The following is a 21,534-nucleotide window of genomic DNA, read 5'->3' as shown; positions in this document are numbered from 1 at the left end:
AACCTAAACGAGACCGACTTTAGTCCCCATTATTTTCACAATGCTGCTTTTTTGGTAACTTTCATGATTTCCTTCCTCACGAGTTCAGACAACTGCCACTGTAGGGCTCTCTCACAGAAACACTTAACAATCCTAGATATTCCTCTCTTGGCTTTTCTCAAGGGCTTTCCAGCACCATTATCTGATTGAAGCATAAAATCACCCTGGGAGGGTGCCCTCTCCATTTTACAGATAAAGAAATCGAGGCTCAGAGGTCCCAGTTCCTGTAGAAAGACCCTGGGAGTCCAGCCATCCAACATCCTGAATTCTGAACATATCTCTTCCCTTCCTTTCAGTTCCCCTAAGCCATTCCAGCTCCCTTTCTCCAAACACCCAGAATGGAGTCATTCTGGTAAAAATCCAGTTGAGTCTTCTGACATCAACTTCTTTATCCGTGGCTGTGAGAAAGCACTGTATTGCTCTGTTCCGAATCTCTTCCCATCCAAATGGGTTTTAGGAACGGCACTTCACTGGTCAGAGGAGAAGTGATCTGTGGTGGGCTGGAAAGGGCTGGAACCTGGCAGGTCTCAAAAGGAAAGCCCCCGGGAGTTTCCCATCTCCAAACCCAGAGCCTGTCCTATTGGGGGATGGAGGGAGCACCTAATCCTTGCCAGGCATCCCGGCACAGTCAAACAGAGACAGGGCCCCCAGCACCAGCACAGTGTGCAGCACCCCTGTCCAGAGCACATGCCTCTGCAGCCACGCTGGCCGCCCGCCATCCCGACAGACAGGCCGGAGCCCTCAGCACCCATCCTCTGCCCTCCGACTGCCGGCTTCCGGCTGCTGGCCTTCTATGACAGGGATCCCAGCACGGATCACGGCTCCTCTCTGCTTCCCTTCATCAAGAAAGCCATTAAGGGAAACGTAAAGCGGAGTGCATCTATGAGGTCCCCCTACAGACCCAACTCGGAGTAAGCTCTGAAATCACTCCTGGGCCCTCTTCAGGCCCTGACTCATTTTTCGATTGTTAAAATTAGAATGGTCTCATGGCAGACTTCTGAATCTAAGTGGTGTCAAACGAGGCTGGGTCCTGTTCCCATTCAGTGTTCTCAGGCATCTGTGGTGTGCGCAGCCCCAGCTGGGGCTTTTGGGGACACTTCCTCTCGTCCCTGCCTTCTGGCCACCCAAAGATCAGGTACCCACGTCCCAACTGTGCAGCTGGACAAACAGCCTCAGTGGGTTAGGGGTCTGCCCAAGGCCCCACCACAGGAAGTGACGAGGCCAAGATTGAACTCCAAATCAGCCTGATCCACCTTCCTTCCCCTGCGCCCTCGTCTCTGTGATGCCCCTGGAGATGACCTTGCCTAGCTCCCAAGTGACAGGGAGTGTGTCCTTCAGCTCTAGCCAACAGGAAGCCTCTCCGCTGACAGCAGGTAGCAGAAGCCAGGACCCTGCAGGAGGCTCTCGGCGAGCACGGACTGATTTTAAAATATGCTTTCAGACACGGCAGGCCCCAAGGGGCTTGCATTCCCTGGTCTTCCAGCTCCCTTTCCTCCCCGTGTCTCTCGGGGTCGGCCACCAAGGTGCCTGCCGCCTCTGAACGGCTCAACATCATCCCTTCAAAGTCCCACCGCCCTCCCCCCACCGGGTTCTCCCGTGTCTTCCACTGATGTCCTTCAAGGCCAGCTCCAAGGTCGGCTGCTCTGCCAGGCCTCCCAGGTCGTAGGCTGTACCGGCGAGAGTTCACCTCCTCTGCACGCGCGCACAGCCCTCACCTGTGCCTCCCCGAAGAGTACGTACGACCCGGCCTCGTATCAGTTATTTCGCGGGACAAACACTGCATGGTACTTCCCATGTGTCGGCCAGTGGTTGAAGTCTTTGGCAAACTTATAACTGAGTTAGTTTTTATAACTATCTTGTGAAGCGGGTACTATTGTCACTCCTTTGTACAGACAAGGACACTGGAGCACGGGAAGTGAAGTGGCTTGCCCCAAACTCACGCAGCTAGTAAGTGGAGGCCAGGGGGTCCCGCTCCAGAGCCCGTGCCTGTTCACTGCATGTGAGTTGTCTACACTGTCCTGTGAACCCTCTAAGGGTAGGGGTCACGCACAAGTCCTGCCTGGATGCCCACAGCCTGGCACGAGGCAGGACCTCTGTGCTCCATGTGCAGCATGAGGTCACCTGTCCCGTGCAGCCAGCTGACAGTGGCCGGCAGTACAGATCCTGGTCCAAACTTGCAGCCACTCTGAGCACCTGTCCTCCTCCTGCGGGCGGCCACCTCTGGCAGTCCTTCCTGAGATGCTTGGGAGGATGAAATAGGAAGCACTTTGTCATCCGTGAAGCTGATAGCATCTATACGCACGCCTCACCATCTAGAACTGCTCCCCCCTCTCCAGGGCTTGATTGAAAGGCCTTCGGGAACAGCCAGGATGGAGGACTCCCCCGGCTTCTGGCTGGATCCCAGGAAACCCAGTCAAGAATGCAGGATGATAGACCCTTCCATCTGGCTAGACTGGAGTGAGAGGGCAGCTGTGGGTAGCGCCAAGGGCACGGGGCCTAGCGTCTAGCAGACTTAGACTCAGGAAGTGTCCACTTACGGCCTCACATGGGCTCATTGTTCTGAGCCTCAGTTTCCCCATCTATAAGTGGAGCTAACAGAATTCCTCTCTTACCAGGCTGTTACCAGATGATGCATTTGGAAGAAATAGTAAACTCTAGCACTGCAATTCTTGTTTACTTGTTGAAAGAATATCTATTAAATAAGGTTATTATAAGAACTACATTAGAAACCAACTACACTTCTCCCTTTACCAGACGGGAGTACAAACAAGGTCACATGTCTCTGAATATTCAAAGATGACAGGGCTAGGCATCCTCCCAGCGACACCTGGCCCAGTGCACCCCAGGGCCCTGGGGTAGCCTATGCTGTACCCCTCAAGGTGCCCCTGAGCCCAACCCCCGAGGCAGTCCCCTCCAGCTCCGCCCTGCTGCCCTGGCGGCCACAGAGGCTGGGGTTCTCCACTGAAACCAGGGCAGGACCCTGCCCCCCCCCCAGGAGGTCAACCCTGGGACAGGGGAGTGCCAGAGGCTGTGCCGGAGCCAAGAGGGAAACAGGACTACCGTTCTCAACCCCGCGCACCTGCGGTTTGCATTTACACATGCAGCCGCGGTCCCCATGGTCCCCACTCCAAGCAAACTTCCTCTGGGAGCTCTTTTTGCCCTTTCCTGCCCCAGACCCTGCTCAGGGCTCCGGCGCTCCTCAGAGGAGGCTCGGCTAGTGCCAAGCTCCGGACAGAGGGAGTCAGTCTCATTCCTCTTCCTTCCAGAGGCCCCTGTGTTCTTCAGATGGCGGGGCTACTGACCCCAGCAACCTCGAAGCTTCCTAGCAGTAAGGGAGGGGCTTCTAGAATGTCATCTGAATACAGAGCCAGACCTTCTTCTAGTGAAAGCCACGTCCCCACCTCCCCCAGCTGTGAGCTCCTGGCTTTCTAAGTGTGCAGTGACAGGGCCGTCCAGGTGACTCTAACTAAAACACAACAGAGGACACCTGCGCGGCTCAGTCGGCTAACCGTCTGCCTTCGGCTCAGATCATGATCCCAGGTCCCAGGACTGAGTCCTGCATCGCACTGGGCTCCTTGCTCAGCAGGGAGTCTGCTTCTCCCTCTGCCCCTCTCCTCTGCTCATTCTCACGCTCTCTCTCAAAAATTAATAAATAAAATATTTTAAAAAACAAAAATAAAACACACCACAGAGGGCCTCCCCCTTGGAAACCAGAACCACAGCCGCTTTCAGAGGCTGGTCTCGCAACTTTCTGCTCTAACCGCACAGCAGGACAGAAGCTCGTCACATCCGCGCCGGGTACCCCACTCTGTGGCATCTGTGGAACACCCATGGGGCAGCAGGTCCGCAGAGTTTTATCTAGTCCCCCAAACAACGCTGGTTATCTGCTACCAAACCTCCATGATACACGTCATAGAAGGGAGGCCCGAGAGAAGTGGCCACCCCACGTCGCCCAGCAGGGCTGAGGGGTGGACCTGGCCTCTCTGGCTGAAAGACCAAGCTCTTTCTGTGACACTTTGTCTCCGTGGGTGTGCAGCACAGTGCCAGCGTGTAGTAGGACCTCAATAAGGATGTGTCACTTGGCTCTCACCACCATGGAGCCACAAGGCTAGAACTAGGGCCAGCCGAGGCCGCAGCTTCCCGGGGGCTGTGAGCAGCTAGAACGCAGCCCATCAATGGTCTGAAGACCCAGCGCCCACAACAGCCTGTAGGATGTGGTAGCTGCGGGGAATGGGGGCCCCCAAACTTCTCAAGTCACGTACATCTCCACGTTGCCTGGCCCAGATCTCTTGAGGTCTGAACCGAATACCTGTCCATTTGCTGGGGAGAGCCAGTGCTCTTCTGGAGAAAATAAGTACCACTGGCTCAGTACATTGGGCATCCCAGCCAGCTACACCTGTGGCACCATTTCAGCTTTCAAGCTGGTGTGCCAGGCTCTGCCCCAGCCCCCAAACCTGCAACCCCCTCCCTGACTGGAGGGCTGGCCCCCCACTGCTGGCCTGAGCCCCAAATCACTTCTTACAGCAGAGAGCCCTCACTCACTCTCATGCCCCCAAATTTCTACCCTGGGACCCTTGTTAGATAGTTTGGCCGTGGATGGTCTTGGGTCTGACATGTGCCAAAGACGGATGGCTGGATTTTTGATGGCTGAAGACATCTGACAGTTGAGAGGAAGACATGTTCACTAGTTCTTGTTCTAGACGTTTCTGTAAGAGTGCCAGCTAGGGTCAGAAAACCTCAGCCCCTGCCTCTCCACTCTCACACTGTTATAATCTAATACTGTGCCTTCCTTCTTTATTAGGAAGTTGAATGAATCACCCGTGCGAACAACATCTCAGTGCCTTTTATTAAGATGTTATTGGAAACAGCCAAAGGCCCTGAGAGAACAACCCAGAATTAATTACTCTTTGTGCTTAGTTTCAGGTGTATCTTATATCTGTAACTCTTTACAACTTTTGTAAACACTTTCACATTAATCTGTTTCTCTTCCTCTCTCTGCTCCTTCCCTCCCCCTCCCCACATCAATGGTCTCTACGATAAGTCCACGGAGAAGCAGAGCGGGCATCATTATTATTCCCATTTTATAAATGATAAAACTAAAGTGTAGAAAAGTTGAATGACTAGTTCAAGGTCATCCAACACTATCAGAGGTGGATCATCCATGTGGAGCACAGAGCTCTTCCCACCGAACCGCCCTGCCCTCTAAGCTAACAGATTTGTCCTGAGCCTAAAGGGAAATGTGTCTCATCACACAGGGACACCAGGACGTTTCTCTCCAGCCTTCAAATACGGTATTCAATTGAAGCTGTCCATTCCTCACAGATGCCTGATAGCATCTTCTCCCTCTGCTCCATTTAGAGGCACAGTTGTGATTTTATCCAAAATTGTTATATTTTACATTGTGTTTAGCACCACTCATGCGAGAAACATTTGCTAAGCACCTACAATGTGCCAGGGGCCATGCGAGGGGCTTGGACACAAAGGTCTTCATTCACTCACAGATATTACCAAGTGCCTGCAGGCTCTGTGCTGGGCACTTGGGACATGGCAGATACCAGACAGATGACATGTCTGTCCTCATGGGCTGGCTCAGCGCACGGCCAGGTGAGGCGATGGACACCAGCCAGCAGTGACCACACAGAGCTATGAGGGCACCACCAGGAACAAGAGGCCAGGGAAGTTCACCACTGAGCTCCCAGCGCGTGTCGAATCATCCTAGGAATGAGTGGGGTCTGAAACAGCCGTGTAGAAAACCCATCCAGTGAGGCTCACGCACAGATCACACACTTTTTCACTGGCCTCAGACACATGCTCCCCCACTGCATGTGACTACATAGCATTTTACACATTTACCTACATTATAATAAAATGACGGTAAAATTTAGTGGGCACCTACTCGATGTGCCCTGTGTGCTCAGTGCTTCGCAGGAATGTTCTACGCCAACCTTCAAAAGAACCCTGAGACAGTGGCATCCCCATTCCACTGAGGAGAGCCCAAGGCTCGGGGGCAGGGGGAACGCACACAAATCGTCTGATTCTGAATGCTCCTGTCTTTCCACAGTGCCCTGCCGACTCCCCAGCGAGGCACAGAAAGCACACAGCAAGACATTATAAACATGAAGATTGGCCTCAGGAGCCCTTCAGCTCTCACCCATTCATCCCACAGATATCTCCCGAACACCGACTGTATGCCAGGCACGGGGCTGGGTGCTACGGGGAGCCAAAACAGAGCTGCTCCTGCACTTACGGAGCTCATGGTCCCCCGCAGGAACATGGAAGACAAGAGGGATCAGAGGGTCCAACAAACGTAAAACTGCAATTGTGGTAAGTCCTAGAAAGGAAAGGTTCATGGTTCTCAGCGAAAACAGGGCAGGGGATTCTTCCCGAACAGGGAAAATAGACAAAGCTCACTCGAGCTGGTATGTAAGAGATGAACAGAGGTGGTGAAAGTGTTCCAGATAATGGAACAGCTTGTGCAAACGCCCTGTGCAGGGTGGAGGGAGGGGGGCACACTCACCTGAGAAACTGAAAGGACCATGTGTTTAGGTCCAGAGAAGGAAGGGAGAGCATGCAACACTGAGGCTGGGGAGTGGGCAAGGCAGACCCTTGGGGCTTCTGGGGCCATCAGGAGAAGTTTTGTTCCTACCCCCAAAACAAGGGTGAGTCCCTGCAGGGTGTCAGGCAGGGAGGCCACCTGATCAGAGTGCTGGGTCAGTGGTCCTACCTGGCGTCTGCACCTGGGGGACAACCCCCGCCCCCACCCCTGACTTGTCCCCTCACCCTTGTCACGCTGCGAGGTGATGATGCCAGACAGCCTAGTTGCATGCCTTTGAGAGCACAGCTGTTGTGGGTTCATCTCCACATGCCCCATGCCCAGCCCCAGGCCTGGCACTGAGCTGCAAGTACAGAGGAGGCAGCACCATTGCCTTCGAGGTAATCCAGGAGAGGCACACACAGACACAAACACTGACACCCCAAGTAAACACTACGGGAGGTGACAAGCTCTGCAGGTGCAAGGGGAGCAGAGAGTGGATCTGTGAGAGCCAGGTGTGTAGACAGACGTGTGAAAAGTGAGGAGAGAGTATAGCACTGGCTGTGTGTGACTGAGTGGGTGGACAGGGAAATGGGAGAGGGAGAGGGAGAGACAAAGGGTTGGGTGAAGTTCACAAAACAAAGTAAGAAAAGCATCAGCCACTGGCAACATGTGCCACTCGCCTCGATGGGAGGAAGGTAAGAAACCACAGGAGGACGCTGCTCACTTGGTGCTTAAGCCCTGGGCATCAAAGTCGGGCCGTTCGCATTGAAATCACAGCTTTCCACCCATTTGGCTGTCATGTCACGTCACCCCACCAAGCCTCACCTGCAACCTGAAGGCGCTAACGGCACCTACCCCCCTAGGTTGTCGAGAGGATTACATCAGCGAACCCTGCAAAGTGCCTGACACAGGGACTGACGGGTGCTGAGCCCACGATACAGGCGAGTTCATGCTGCCGCTGTACTCTCTCCTCCTTTACCTGCACGCTTGCAACTAGATGCTGCCATTCCCTTTTCCTTCTTTTATAACAAGATCAGAAGCTCTCCAAGGGCTTTCCAGTGTTTCTAGGACTCACAGAGTCCAGCATGGAGCTCAGAGGGGTCAGTCCAGCCCCTAGAGGACACGGCGTGGAGTGATAGGTGAGTCAATTCTCCTGTCAAAGTCAAGGCACTCTGAGCAGCCTCGGCGGGAGCCATAGCATGGGCTCTGATCGTACGCCCTGGGGTGGGCTTCCAGGTCCCTGTCTGCCAGTTAAATCCCTGAAACAATTCTGGGCATTCTCAGAAAAGCTTCAGTGAACGGGCAGTTCTAGAAACAAAGTGATTTGGATAATATAGTGATTATTATAAGGATGGCTGTTGCTTTCAAAATCAGTTCCCTCTGAACAAAGTCAAGTGGATCATAAGCAGAGTGTGAAAATATCATTTTCTCTCTGCCACCTCCTGACCCTGCGCCATGAGAGCAACAATAATGAATCACTCCACAAAGTCTTTCTTTGGCTAGATTTTATCTGAATGGTGACTGATGATGTCCTTGCCAAGTGGCAGGAGAGGGGTCTGCTTTAGCCAGCAGCTGTGGAACGTGGGCACTGATGAAGACAGATGAATCCATTTACTCAGTACTTTGGATCTACCACTAATTTTCTAGATGACAATGACACTTCATCCTTCCAGCAATGTTGACTGTTCAAAAAGACTGGAAAAGTAGAAAACTGCGAAAGAATTCCCCAATCGGCGCCAAAAGTTGTCACAAGGTTCATGCCCTTTACTCAAGCAAGAATTCTCGGACCCTTAAGCTCAGCTCGTAACTGATTTACTCTTAGTTTGCACATGATTCTAATAAACTTGGTTATCTGATTTGGGGTCCAGACCAAAACCAGATCAGGGAGATGGTCACCTCTAGGCTGAGTTCACCCCATTCCTGAGTCAGTCTTGACCACAGAGGGATAAAGAGCAGAAGCTTCCTGCCCAGGAGCAGGGAGCGTGGAATAAGTCTTGTTATTCAGAGGATCCCAGCGGACCTCTTCATTCACCATCCCCAGGCCTGTCAGCAGACCACCTGGCTCACCAAGGCTGATGACTTGACTCCATTCCTCCAATTTCTGCGAGGACCAGAGCCCAGTCCAGCCTCCGCTGGCTCTCATGCTCCCTGGAGGTGGGAATGGGATATCACAACCTGATTCCTATACCCACCAACTGCTGGTTTAGAGGACTGTTCCAGTAAACCCATCTAATACCATAACAGTTCTCAGATGCTGGAAAGTATTTATTTCCTAGGTTTTCATGTACCTTGGACGATGCCGTGTATGTTTGTCAGGGGAGAAGAGAATCACATCAGCTTCGTACATAATCTTCTATTGGAACATCCAACAAGTAACCTTTCCCCTTTGTACTCCACAACTACAGGGGCCCCAAAAGGACCAAATAACAAGAACCCAAAAGAACAAATAAAAAGCGGGCAGGAAGCTCACCTCATATGGCTTGGCATACAGAGAGCACTTCCTCAATTTGTTAAAACTATGCCCATTAATCCTCTTAGAACCAGAGAGCTGGGTTCCAAGCTTTTAGATGTATTTGCTTGTTCAATAAATACTTACTGAGCTCCTGCTCTGTGCCTGGCCCTGAGAGAGTGCCTATAGGGACCACAAGGGAGCCAGACACACTCAGCACCTGCTCTCGCAGTGCTTACAATGGAGCAGAGCTCAAGCCATGCTGCAATTCACAGAGAGAAGCAAGAACTTCCCCATGGTCTTAACAACTAACCTAGCAACAGAACCCAGACTGCCAACCCCATGTGGGGCTCACACCCCCACGGTTCCAGCCTGGTACACCTGGTTGTTCCTAGAAAGGTACAGAAAGAAAGGCGTCTCACCAGCCTCACTGTACATCGTTACATAAGCATAGAGAATAAGAATAAAATAAAGGAGCAGATGAATACAGATGTCCATTGGGTGAGTTACATCATTTAATTTTCTGATCTTCCTACAATCAAAATAAATAACCAAAAAAGTTTGTGACAAGGAGCCACTTACAATCACAATCAAACATAGGGAAAGACCAAATGGGTGCCTCTAGAAGGGGGTCAACTTCCCCAGTGTCCTCCTCTGACCCCTACCACGATTGGCTTGCACTACGTGCAATGCTTTCTATCTGTTTTGACGACCTGTTTAGACCATGAGCTCCTCGAGGGCAGGTTTCACGTCGTATCCACTCTGTGTCACAGAGCCTAGAACGGGGCCTGGCAGAAAGTTCTATCAATGAGAGTGTGTCGCACTAGGGCACTGAGGCAGAAGCGGGTAGTGTCTGCAGCAGCTATGTAGGTGGCCTGGTCAGATCGCCTCTGCAGACAGAACCTACAGAAGGAGGGCGGTCAGCTGATGGCCTTCGCTGCAGCTCCAACTCTGTCACCATATTTGATTCTGCTAAGGACACAATCTCTCAGGCAGCCTGTGGTCAGTGACTGAGTTGAGCAGGGATTCTAGAGCCTGGCTCTTTCGGTCTGATTCAGGACTTCTCTATGAGCAGGCTTTGCCCAGAGCAGCCCACTGACTGGCCCAGACTTGCTGAGCCTCTTCCCACCCATCTCTCCTTCCCCCTCCTTTCACAGCCATCAGCCCAGCGTCATGGACTAAGCATCTCCCCACCTCCTCTTGTATCTTTCACGGGCGTCACCCCCCAGAGCTCTCGTACTTCTAAATCCATCTTGGCATCCATTTCCTGAAGGACCCAGAATGACAAGTCTACATGGCACCCACCGGCTCCTCGACATTTCCCACCCTCCTCTGAAACTGGCTTGACCTGCGACTATTTCCAGTCAATGGAACAGGAGTAGAAATAATGCACGAGTCACTTCCAAGTCAAGATGGTGAAAAATCCAGTGTGCCTTCCCCATGGATTCCTCCCTGCCCCCATCTTCTTGAAGTCACAAATGGGAGAGTCACACCCAAAATCTGCCTGGATCCTGTGCTCCCACTTGGAGGAGAGGCCCTCAGGAGCACTTCAGACACACTCTGGACTTTGGGTTAGCGAGAGCGAAATTTTATTATGTAGGCAACAGCGATTTCAGGATTTGTTTGTTAATGTGGCACGGCCTAATTCACCCTGACTGACGAAAGATATGTATCCTACACGTGCACCTGTCCAGCATCTCTATTTTCACAGCTCTCTTACCCTTCCAGCTTGCTCACGTCCCTGCTGGGACCACAGACTCCGCACGAAGAAGCTGATGTGACTCTGTGCCCGTGAGAGGGCAGGCCAAATGCAGGAAGAAGCCCCCGTTCAAGATAAAGTTAGGTTAAACTTTTAGCCCAATACCAAGGGCCAAACTGGCCCTAGCGTGTTAGTTCCACCCACCGCCCCCATGGCTGGCTGGCTAGGTCTAGGGAATTGGTTGGGGGCTGACATGGCCAAGGGCACTGCCCTCACACTGGGGAAGCACGGGGCTGGTGTCGGTGGGAAGAGGCAGGAGGCAGCTGCCTGCAGCCTGACAGTCAACTTAATCTTGATAGATGGGGTCACCTAAGTCCCATGGTGATGGGGGTGGGGGTGAAGACCCTGGAGAGGTGATCTGGACAAACTCTTCCTTCGGTGGCATGCTCACTCAGAAAGGAAATCGGAATTTACTCACAGTGCAGTTCAGCAGACGCTCACTGATGCCCGGCCCTCACGGAGCTACAGTCCGGTGCGGGGACAAAGAGAGCAACTGCTAGGATAGACGACAGAAGGGACGATGGGGGGCTCGCATCCTCTTCCCCCGGGCCGCTCTCGGCAGCGCGGCGCTGGCACGTGGGATTACAGATAACACTGCCTTACACGTACATCATGTTGTGAGGTTCCACACCCACGATAGTTATTCCTTCTTACAGCCCTGTGAGGTCAGCATACTTGTCCCCACATGGTATGGGAATAACGACAACGGTGACAATAGAGCCACGAATACTTACTGGACACTCGCAGTACCGAGCACTGAGTTGATTACTTTCCCGGGGTGTTCTCATTTGTAGCCCTATTTTATAGATGACGAAAGGGAGGCAAAGCGCCTTGCCCCGGGTCACCAAGCAGGTAAGTGGTACCCAACAGGGATACAAACCCAGGCCTCCCGACATATTGAGGGGCTCATCCTACAGGTACTAGGAACTCGGGGAGCTGAAGGGTCTGAGAGCGAGTCTGCTGTTCTGTGCCCAGCTTCACCCTCGCTGGGCCGCTCTCTCCTCAGGCCCCTACAACACAATGCCTGGACTCAGTGACTCTTGCCTGCCAGATCCACCCCCTGCCTCCCCCCAAGGGTCCCTCTTTGTTGCCCCTTCCATGCTGGCAGGTCTCAGCACTGCCCATTCTCCTCCACATCCTCTCACGTGGCCTCTCCCCCTCTGTTCAAGCTTCACCATCTCGCCTTTCGACTGCTGGAGCAGCTTCCTGGCTTCTCAGTCTCCAGGCTCATCTGGCTACCATCTAGGCTCTGCATTCCCACCGGCCCCGATCATAGCATGCCCACGTTCAAAACCACCACCCACACACGGCTCCTCAGGTTCCAGAATAAAGTCCAACCTTCTCGACCTGTGATTCGAGGCCTTCCGCACCCACCACCAGGCTACCTAACCCTCCACAAGCCCTGCACTTGGGGGAAAACGCAACAAGTCAGTGCTCCCCAAACACACCTCACACTTTGTCTCCTTCCATCCTTTGATCTTGGGGCTCCTTCCTGGGATCCAACCTCCATTTCCCTGAGTTCCTGCTTCTCTGTGTCAACATTACATCGGCCCTTTCAGGCCCATCTTGATTTCTTCTCCTCCAGGAGGCCTCTCTTGACCTAGATATGGTCTTCCCTTTCTCTCAATGCCCTTGGCATCCCTGATCTCTTTCTTGAATGTAGCATTTCCCACATGCCTGTCTCTGTGGATATCTGTGATGAGACGCCCCTGGCACCCACACCTTTAACAGCCTCTGATGTCCTTCGAGGAATCACCTCTTCTTCACTCCCTACGCATGTGGTTGGGCAGGGCTGACCTCCCTGCCCTCTCCCTCCATGGAAGCCTGGCTGACGTCCCAGACCATCAGTGCCATGTGATTGGCTCAGGGAGGGACACATGGCCCGATTCAAGCCAACGGGAGCTGAGTTTGGGACTTTTGTTGAAACATTTGGGAAAGAAGCACTCTTCTTACTGGAGTTTCTAAACTGGGAGTGTGTAAATTTGCAGCTGGTAGGGGCCATCTGTGCCACCACATGGGTAGAGCCTGCCTGAGAGTGAAGCCAAGCAGAGGAAATCAGAGCCAAGAGCCAGAGAGAGAGACATTTTTTAAGATAGCATTTCAGTCCCTGGATTCAGCCATGCCTGAAGACCGCCCACCCCAGGATTTTTCAGTCACAAGAACCAGTTAAAGTGGGGTTTCTATCACTCGCAATGAGTCCTAAGCAATATACCACACTGGGCAATGGGGCAAGAACCACAAAGAAGAGGCAGTCTGATCCAAAAAGGGCTCATTTTCTAACTTTATATTTCGAAGAACAGCTGTATTAAACTATATTCATATATCATAACGTTCATTCAAGTTTATGATTCCATGGTTTTTGAATATTCATAAAACTGTGCCGTCATCGCCACGATCCCTTTCTATCTTACCTTGAAAATGGCCAACATGTGCTGACTCCGTTCTCCCCTATGCACCAGCTCTTCCCTCAAACCCGAGGCTGGGTTTTATTCCCTTCTGCAGCAGCAGAGGCTGCAGTAGGTGCTCAATGAATGCCTGCTGAGTTGTACTCAGACATCCCTGAAAAGCTCAGCCTCCGTCCACCGGCTGTCTGGGCCCTTTCTAAAGCACAGTGAATGGGAGAACAGATATTTGGCAAAGCTGCTCAAGGAAAGGACACGCTCACCTATCACTAGGCTTCCTCTGGATTTTCTAAGCTAGATCCCTGCATCAGGGTAGACTTCCTATGTAGGGTAGCATGTGCTCCTTTGGCTCCCTGAACTTCCCCTAAGTTTATCACATCATAATTGGAACTAGTAAAAAGTGGGAAAACATACAAATCCAACAACAGGGGAATGACTTAATATTTATGGCACATCCAGGGCATAGAATAGCAGACAGCCACTCAAAGTCATCTTTGCAATTGAGGGCATGGGGAAGTACCCATAACATAATGTTAAATTAATGAAACAAAATATAAAAGGGCACATAGAGTGAGATCTCAAGTACATGAAATAGTAAAAACTGGCAACTGGAAGGGAATAATGCTAATTATTAGGTATAACTGTCTTTATATAGATGGATTGTGAGCAATTATTTTTCTTCATGCTTCTTTCTCATTTTCCATTTTTCTAAAATGAATGTTACTTCAGTCAAAGTAGAAAAGCCAAAACTATTTCTTAACTCATCTCTTGGTTATTATTTAATTTTATTAATGTGGCTACCTAAGAATGAGAAACAACCATGTGAAAAACATTCTGAATCTCCTGCAAAACTTTTTAAAAAAGACATCATCCTTCAGAATCTTTTAATCAAACTTGTAAGTATTGTAAGTCTCCATTTTTACCTTTTTACCTTGACCACCAGGAAGCTCAGAGCTAAAATGCAATATGCAAAATTGCAACAACCCAGGTTCTTGGTAGAGTAACTTCCATGTTTCTCTGTTTTCTTAGGTTTCCTTTTATTTGTATATTCAGTTGTCTCACTTGTGTTTTTATATACTCAACCCTACTTTGGGATACATAAAAAAGTATGTGCTGAAATGATTTTATCTACAGCAGAGAAAAGAGGTCCTAACTAGCAGATGCTCTGTTGGAATGCTTCATTTTTAGGAACATAAGGCACTGAGTGGGGCTTTGCACACTCTATTGTTATTCTAATTACAGTAAGAGGGTCAACCTAAAGAAATTCAAGCGGGAGCCTCCTCTATTGAGAGAAGCTCTCCCAGTGATCAGATTAACCCATTACTTGGTAAGGCTCCTTCTCTTTGAAGACTGTGTGGACCAAGGTCCATCCTGGCTGCCCACAGCCCCTGGCGGTTGACTGACAGCCAATGTCAGCAAAGCCAGCCAAAATCCATTCACCACATCCGTCCTGTGTTCAAGTCTACTGACAACAAGTTACACAGCAGAGAAGTGATTAGGGAGCACATACAATCCGCAACGATGGCCCATCTGACTAAAACAGGCCTCAGACGCTCCAACACAGGCCCCAGCCACCCTTCGGATCACTGTGTGTCTTGCTGCAGTTACCCACACGGAGCATTCCTTTACTTGGGTTCAGCAAGGAAGGACCTCTCCTACGGAGATGGGCCACTTGAAAAAAGGAAGTATTATATCATCTGCATGTTCTCCCAGACATGACACCTCATGGCAGGAGGTAACATACGTATTTGATTATAAGTCAAAATTCTTTTTTTTTTTTTCTGGTGATAACTTCACTGACCCTTCATGAGACTTCGAAAGTAAGAAAAACAAAATAAGCAGTCTTAATATTTAGTTGTGACCATCTTATCACTCCTCAAGCTGCCACGTCTTACTTGTGGACCACGCCAGAGGGAAACGAAGGAAGGGAGGCAGGAAACATTTCGTTGTCCTCCAGCATGTCAGACGGAGCCCTGGCTGCCGGGGGTGGGGGGGCTCACGGCACTCTCCCCCCGGGGCCTGTTATCCCCCGGAGCATCACACCACCACCCTACCGAGTACATGCAACAGCCCACTTTCCCAGATGCGAGAATCTAGGCTGAGACAGAGTCAATGACCCCACTCAAGGTCACCCACGGGGAAGATAACTGGTGTCTGACTAGAACCCAGGTCTGACCCACCCAAAGCCCATGCTCTGTGCCCCTTCATGCGGCTGGAGCCGCTTCTCTGTTTGCATGAGGCTGACAGTACCCTGTGCCCTCCTTCCCACACTGCTTCCTGCAGATTCCCACCAACTGCGGAGCCTCTCCTCTCGCCTTTGGGCCCTCTCACTCAGAAAGTCATCAAAAGCACACTTGAAAGATAAATGTAAAAGCTTCAACCCACACCCTGAAACCAAGCACCCATCCCTCCGCTGCCACAAACAAGCTAATGTGAAATCTCTTTCAGGGAAGCTTTCTGAAGGGAATAAATTGATGATGAAAACATTTTGCAGCCGACAACACTTGGTGATGATGCAAGCAGGGCTGCCCTATCTACAGAGGCTTCTGCCTTCAAAGAGCCGGCTCTCTCCTGGCCCTTCCGAAAGAATCTGTACAGAGGCGACAGGGAACCAGGGCCGAGGGGACATGCCTAGGTCAGAACTGAGGTGTGCTCTGCGTTTATGCGTGCCACACAAGTCCCCCAGAAAACTTGCAATGTTCAGGCAAAGATGAGGGCGACGAGAATGTCATTCAGAAATAATTCCACACCCGGGTTAGCTCTGCTCAGCCACCCCGCTTGCATCCTCCAGGGGCAGAGGGAGGCTCTCGGCTTGCAGCAGCCTGCACGCACCGCCACCAACTGCCACCCGTTCCTTCACCTTTTATTTACAGCACAGAGCAGCCTGGCTCATCAGTGAAGGGGGGAGGCGGGGAATAGAGATGCCATCCAGATTTCTGCTCTTTCTCAAGGGACAAAAAAAAGGGTCAGGCAGAGAAGGAAGCGGAGCCCAGGCTGCAGGGGCAGCGCGGCGGCGCCAACCTCCTCTCGAAAGGCTGGGAGGAGAGGCACCTGGGCTGGAGCAGAAGCTCCCGCGGAGCCGCGGGAAGCCGGGGTCAAGCCCAGCGCCCGGCCCGGCTTGGCGCGGTGTTGGAGGCGCCAACAGAGCGCACTGCACAGGAAATCACTGCCCCCTTCAGGCCGCGTCTGAGACGCGGCGGCCGGAGCGGAGGGGCTCCCTCAGTCCGGAAAAACTCGCAAACCCGACCTCGCGCGGCCGGCGACCGCTCCTCCAGAACCCCTCCAGCAGCCGTGCAGGCGGGGCAGGTCCGCGCTGGGGCTTCAGCCAGAACCCGCGCTGCGGCCGTTAAGAGGGGCTTGGGATGCGAAGCTCTGGGCTCTGAGGCTCCCCTCGGAGAAGGAGGCCGAGCGGGCCAGCCCGCTGCTGCGCTCCAAGTCCGTGCCTCAAGTCTGCGCCCGGAGAAACCGCCTGCAGCGGCAGGGCCAACAGCAGCGGCGCTGCTGGACACCCCCGCGCGTCCGCAGTGAGACCTGCTCAGGGCACTCCGTGAGCAACTAAACCGAGGGGGAGTCTCCCCATAAAATCACTCCGGCAGGCAGCGCCGGGCACATTCAGGCAGCAGCCTTTCAGAGCCGGCGGCCCCACACCTGCCCGCGCGGTGCGGGCTCCGAGCCGCCCGCGCGCACCACGCGCCCAGCCCTCCTGCGCGCGCTGGCCCCTCGGGTCCCGGAGCCCTCCGGACCGCAAAGCGCGGCCGGGCTCTCCTGGGGGCCCGCGAGCAGGCCATGGCCTCTCTAGCCCCGGGTGGCCCAGTTTCCAGTCAATGCGCCTGTTCCTCCCACCCGGCAGTCCACAGCCCCACCAGCGGGACCTGGGCAGGGGTAACCACTGCAGGCCTTTTAGAGGGTCGTCCCCACCTTCTACACTCCTTCTCTGGTTAAAGGAAACCCGTCTTCTATCCCCCACCCCCATCACACATATACACACATACGATCCCAGAGGAGGGAGATGCTCAGAAAATCTTGGTACCAGCCGTGCCAGCCAAGCCCGAAGGGACCCCGGGGTGAGCCCTGAGCCCCAGCCCGCGGTGCCCTCGGCAGGCATAGGCGACTCAGTCAGGGCTCTGCCCAAGGGCCGAAGCTTCCCTCGGTTCGGCACTCCCTCACCCACCGCCCCCCACAGCCCCGACGGCGCGGGCGGCCGGACACTCACCTCGGTGTCGTAGAGCCGCAGGTCGAGGAAGTAGGGGCGCAGGAGCGACTCGTTGCGGATCTGCTCGATGGCCAGTTCCACCGCGGGGAGCACGCCGCGCCCGATGCTGCCCTTGGCCACCTCCTTGGTGAGCGGCATGAGGCCCATGATGGAGAGCGGCGGGCTGCTGGGCGGCGGCCGGGGGGCACCTCGCGCCCAGCCCCAGGCCCCGGGTGCCAGCGGCAGCAGCAGCGGCAGCAGCAGGAGCAGCAGCAGGCGCGCGGGTGGCGGCGGCGGCGGCGGCGGCGGCGGCCCGGGCTGCCCGGAGCTCCGCGGGGAAGCCATGCCGCGCCGCGGGCTGCGGGCGCCGGCTCACTCGGCCCGCATGGCCTGGCCCGGCCCGCCGCCCCGCGCCAAGCTCTCCCCGCGGCGCCCGCGCAATGGCGCCGGCCCCGGCCCCGGCTCCGGCTCGGGCTCCGGCTCCTGCTCGGCTCAGAACGGCCGCGGCGGCGGCGGCAGCGGCGGCGCCCGTGACGGATCAATCACGCCGGGAAGGGGTGGGAGCGAGCCGAGTGCGGGAGGCGGGGAGCGAGAGAGCAAACGCGGAGAGGGGGGCCGGCGTCTTCGCGCGCGCCTCTCTCCGGCGCGGCCACCCCGAACCAGGCCGCCTCCGCCCGCCCCCGTGCGCGCTCTGAGCCGCTCTCCCGCCGGGAGCTGCTCCGCGGCAGCCCCTGGAGCCCCGGCCGGGGGAGGGCGGGCGGCAGGAAACGCGGGAGGCGAAGGCGAGGCTGCTCCGCGGCGGCTCGGGCCGCCTCCGGGGACGGGGACGGGCCGTGTGCGCCGGGGGAGGGGGAGGCGCTGGCGCAGGGGCGGCCGCGGGGAGGGCCTGCTTCCCCGCACACGCACACACGCGCCCCCGGCCCTCAGCCGAGCGGGCTGCCGCTGTCCCCACCGGGGACCTGAGCGCCAGGGGACAGGGGTTGGGGGAACGAGGATTGCGTGCTGGCACACGCAGTGGCCACCGCCGCTCCGCCGAGCGCTTCCTGCACGGTGGTTTGGGACTGCTGCTCGGAGGTCTGGCTGGGAAGGTCTGGGTTGCGAGCGCGCCACGCACGGAGGCGTCCTAGAGGCACCTGCAGCCTTATGCTCTCCTGCTCTGCGCGGGTGTCCGGGGAGGCCCTAACCGAGCCCGAAGGGGCGGCCAAAGATGCCGCCGGCGCTCTAACATCCCTTGGTGCTAGGGTGTCCAGAGCTTAGGGCCTTGAACGAGAGCCCCCCAATTTCCCCAGTAGACTGAGAAGCCCTCCTCTGCCAACCTCAGAAGAGACAAGGGTCCTCACCTTGCGCCCCCTCCAGGCATTTGACCTCCCCGCGTCCCCACTCCCAAAGGGCTCCGCCCTAGAATTTTCCCTCCGGGTGGGAGCACTACCCAGAGCAGATCTCTGCTTCCCTTGACTTGGCCCTCTCTTGGCCCCGTCGCGCAGGCTGCACTGGCTAACCTTAGGCAAAGCCGTCCTGTGATGTGACCTAGCCCCTCTATGCTTGAAGAATAGAAATGGTGGGTCATTAAAATTTAAAATCCCAAGGGGTGATTAATGAGGGGAGACAGTAGGATATCAAATGAGAAAACACCCTTGGGCTTGAGCCAACCGTTGTGGGCCACATCCACGACCTTGCAACAAGGTTGGAAGTTTAACCTTCACTGAACATTTATTTACTACCTACCTTATAATGTAATCTGCACAAGAGCCCGGTGAACGAAGTACTGTGTTTATCATCCTCACTTTACAGGTGAATACACTGAGGCTCAGAGAGGTTCCACAGCTTGTCCAAGTACACAGAGCTACCAGGGTAGGACTGGAACCCAGAGCCAGCAGGACCTCTGTACATAGTGCAGTGGGAGCCAGGATGGGGAACAACCTCCCCTATGGGAGGGGCACTGCCCTGACTTTCAGTTGTTCTGAGCCTCAGTTCCCTTAGGTCTGTGGTGAAGGAGTTGAACCAGATGATGTCCACAGACTTCCTCTTCTGGAGTGAGGTAGGGGCAGCCCTGAATCACAGGCTAGTTAATCAGGAAGCATGAGGACAGAGAGGGGAGGCTGAGCCCAATCCTGGAGAGTACCTTGAACAGCTCTGGGGAACACAGGCCAAGTTCTCCCTGTCCCAACTCCTCTTTCTAGGCTTCTGCACACATCACTCCTGAGCTTCACTTAGCCAAAGGGTCTGCGTGGGCAGAGTTCACCTGAGCATCTCCACCAACAAGACCAAAGATGTTCCAGAGGACAAAGTAATCTCTCCTAACTGGTGTTCACTTGACATCACAGCTGTCCTCCAGTTATCGGCTTCTGGCATCTGCCCTTCAACTTCTCAGTTCAGGTTTCTCAATGAGCATTTTCACTTTTTTTCCTTTTTTTCCCTTAGTCATTTGTGCTTTCCTTGTAAGCTGTGCCAATATGGAGTATCCGCTCACACCTACATCTGGGAATAAGTTGAAAGCTGGGATAACTTTGCTTGACATTTACTAAGTGGTTGAAGGCCCTGCCTGGCAACCTGCCTTTCAGCCCCTCTGTCTTCACTTACGGGCTGACCTGGCCTCATGACCTGTGGCCTGGGACCGGCCCTGACCCGAACAGCGCCAGTCTCACTCTCCGTCAGCCTGGATCCAGGCCAGGCTCTGATCCCATGCCCACTTCTGATGCCTGGGCATCCCTCTGGTTCCCAGATCCTACCCTGGCCTGTGTTCCAGTTTGGATAACTGGATTCCTGGCATGCTTCTGGGGTCTGAGTTCCTGCCTCAGTCACCAGCCTCGAGTCCATATTCCCCTACAGCTGGAGTCCAGCCTCTTGCTTTAAAATAAATTTTGAATAAATTCCTTCAACAAATGTTTTGCAGCATCTACTGTGTGCCGGGCAGTGTCCTAGGAGCTGAGGAGGCAGGAATAAACAAGCCAAACTAAAATCCCTGCTCTCATAAAATTTACATTCTAGTGGAGAGAAAGAGAAACAATAAACAGAAATAGGAAGAAGATATCTTAGTATGACAGCTTATGAAAAGTGCTATGGAAAACAAATAAAGCAGGAAAGAGGGTTGAGTCTGATAGAGTGGGGCTACAATATGAAAGAGGAGGGTCACAGAAGGACACACGGAGGTGATTTTTCTGCAAAGACCTAGAGGAGGCAAGCAAGCAAGACATGCAGATAATGTTCCAGGTGGAGGAACAGCAAGGGCAGAGGCTCCAAGACAGGAGTGTGCCTGGCATGTTCAAGGAAGAGTCAGGAAGCTGGTGTGGCTGGAGCAAAGTGAGCAAGGGGAAAAGTGGTAGCACCCAAGGTCAAAGGCAGGCAGGATGAAGCAGGACCGCTTGCACCTGACGAAGTGGAGAGCCCCTGGAGGGTACTGAGTGGGGCAGTGACACGATCTGATGTATTCGAACAGGATCACTGGCTGCCAAGTGCAGAATCACTGGTAAGGGAGGGAAGGCGGAAAAGTGGGAAGCAGGGAAACCAGCTAGGAGGCTGTTATAATAAGCCACATATGGTAGCAGAAACCAGGGTGCAAACAGAGGAGGTGATGAGAAGTGGCTAGATTAATAATTGTTCTTCTCTGTAATGGGAATCCTATGCACCCGCAGATGCCAAGTCCCGGGACCATGCTACACACTGATTTATAGGCTCATCTACCTTACAAGGGACAGAGTGGAGACCTAAGAAAGCCTCGTGCTCAGGGTCACATACCTAGAAAACGAAAAAACATGCATGTCAGTCCAGGTCTGTATGGCTTAAATTCTCATCTTCCCCAAATCCCGCCTCCTTAGCAATCCTTTCTCCCACGCCCTCTCCCTACACACAAGAACCAGAAGCCAGTCTCCAAACCCTGGCTTAGAGGTTGGGGCTGCTTTGAAAGATGATGCTAAGTCCCTTTCTAAGGATTTTTGGGGTCCCATGGTCCACCTGGCTTGCCTTTGAGCAGGATCCCAACACAGAGGCTAACCAGGCCCCCCCTGCTCTCTGTCCTTTTTCCAGGCTGGGCTGGACACCCCTCATTACCCTGGTGCCAGAGGCTGGGATCTGCCCTCGTGCAGCTGCCTCCTCCCAGAAACTGGGTCTGGTTTCCAATACTCTGTTCCCAGTCTGACCTGCCATCCGTGTCCGCCTCTG

The 21,534-nt window shown here is 53.9% G+C and overlaps 1 protein-coding gene across 2 annotated transcripts in view; it reads right to left on the bottom strand.

Moving 5' to 3' along the window:
- Positions 1-17,721, bottom strand: part of GABBR2 (gamma-aminobutyric acid type B receptor subunit 2) — a 336,632-nt gene extending 318,911 nt beyond the window's left edge. The window contains exon 1 of one of the 2 annotated variants that reach the window (XM_045780604.2): positions 17,398-17,721. In XM_045780604.2, the coding sequence (XP_045636560.2) occupies positions 17,398-17,721 (324 nt within the window). The remainder of the gene's footprint in view (positions 1-17,397) is intronic. The other variant, XM_087869533.1, reaches the window with a different exon arrangement.
- Positions 17,722-21,534: the final 3,813 nt, after the last annotated feature.

The sequence above is a fragment of the Ursus americanus genome, chromosome 18 (genome assembly GCF_024610735.1).
Source record: "Ursus americanus isolate L20-20 chromosome 18, mUrsAme1.1.p, whole genome shotgun sequence".
In the NCBI taxonomy this organism is placed as follows: domain Eukaryota; kingdom Metazoa; phylum Chordata; class Mammalia; order Carnivora; family Ursidae; genus Ursus; species Ursus americanus.
Note: the sequence above shows the minus strand (reverse complement) of the source record. Positions and strands in the feature narration are given on the sequence as shown.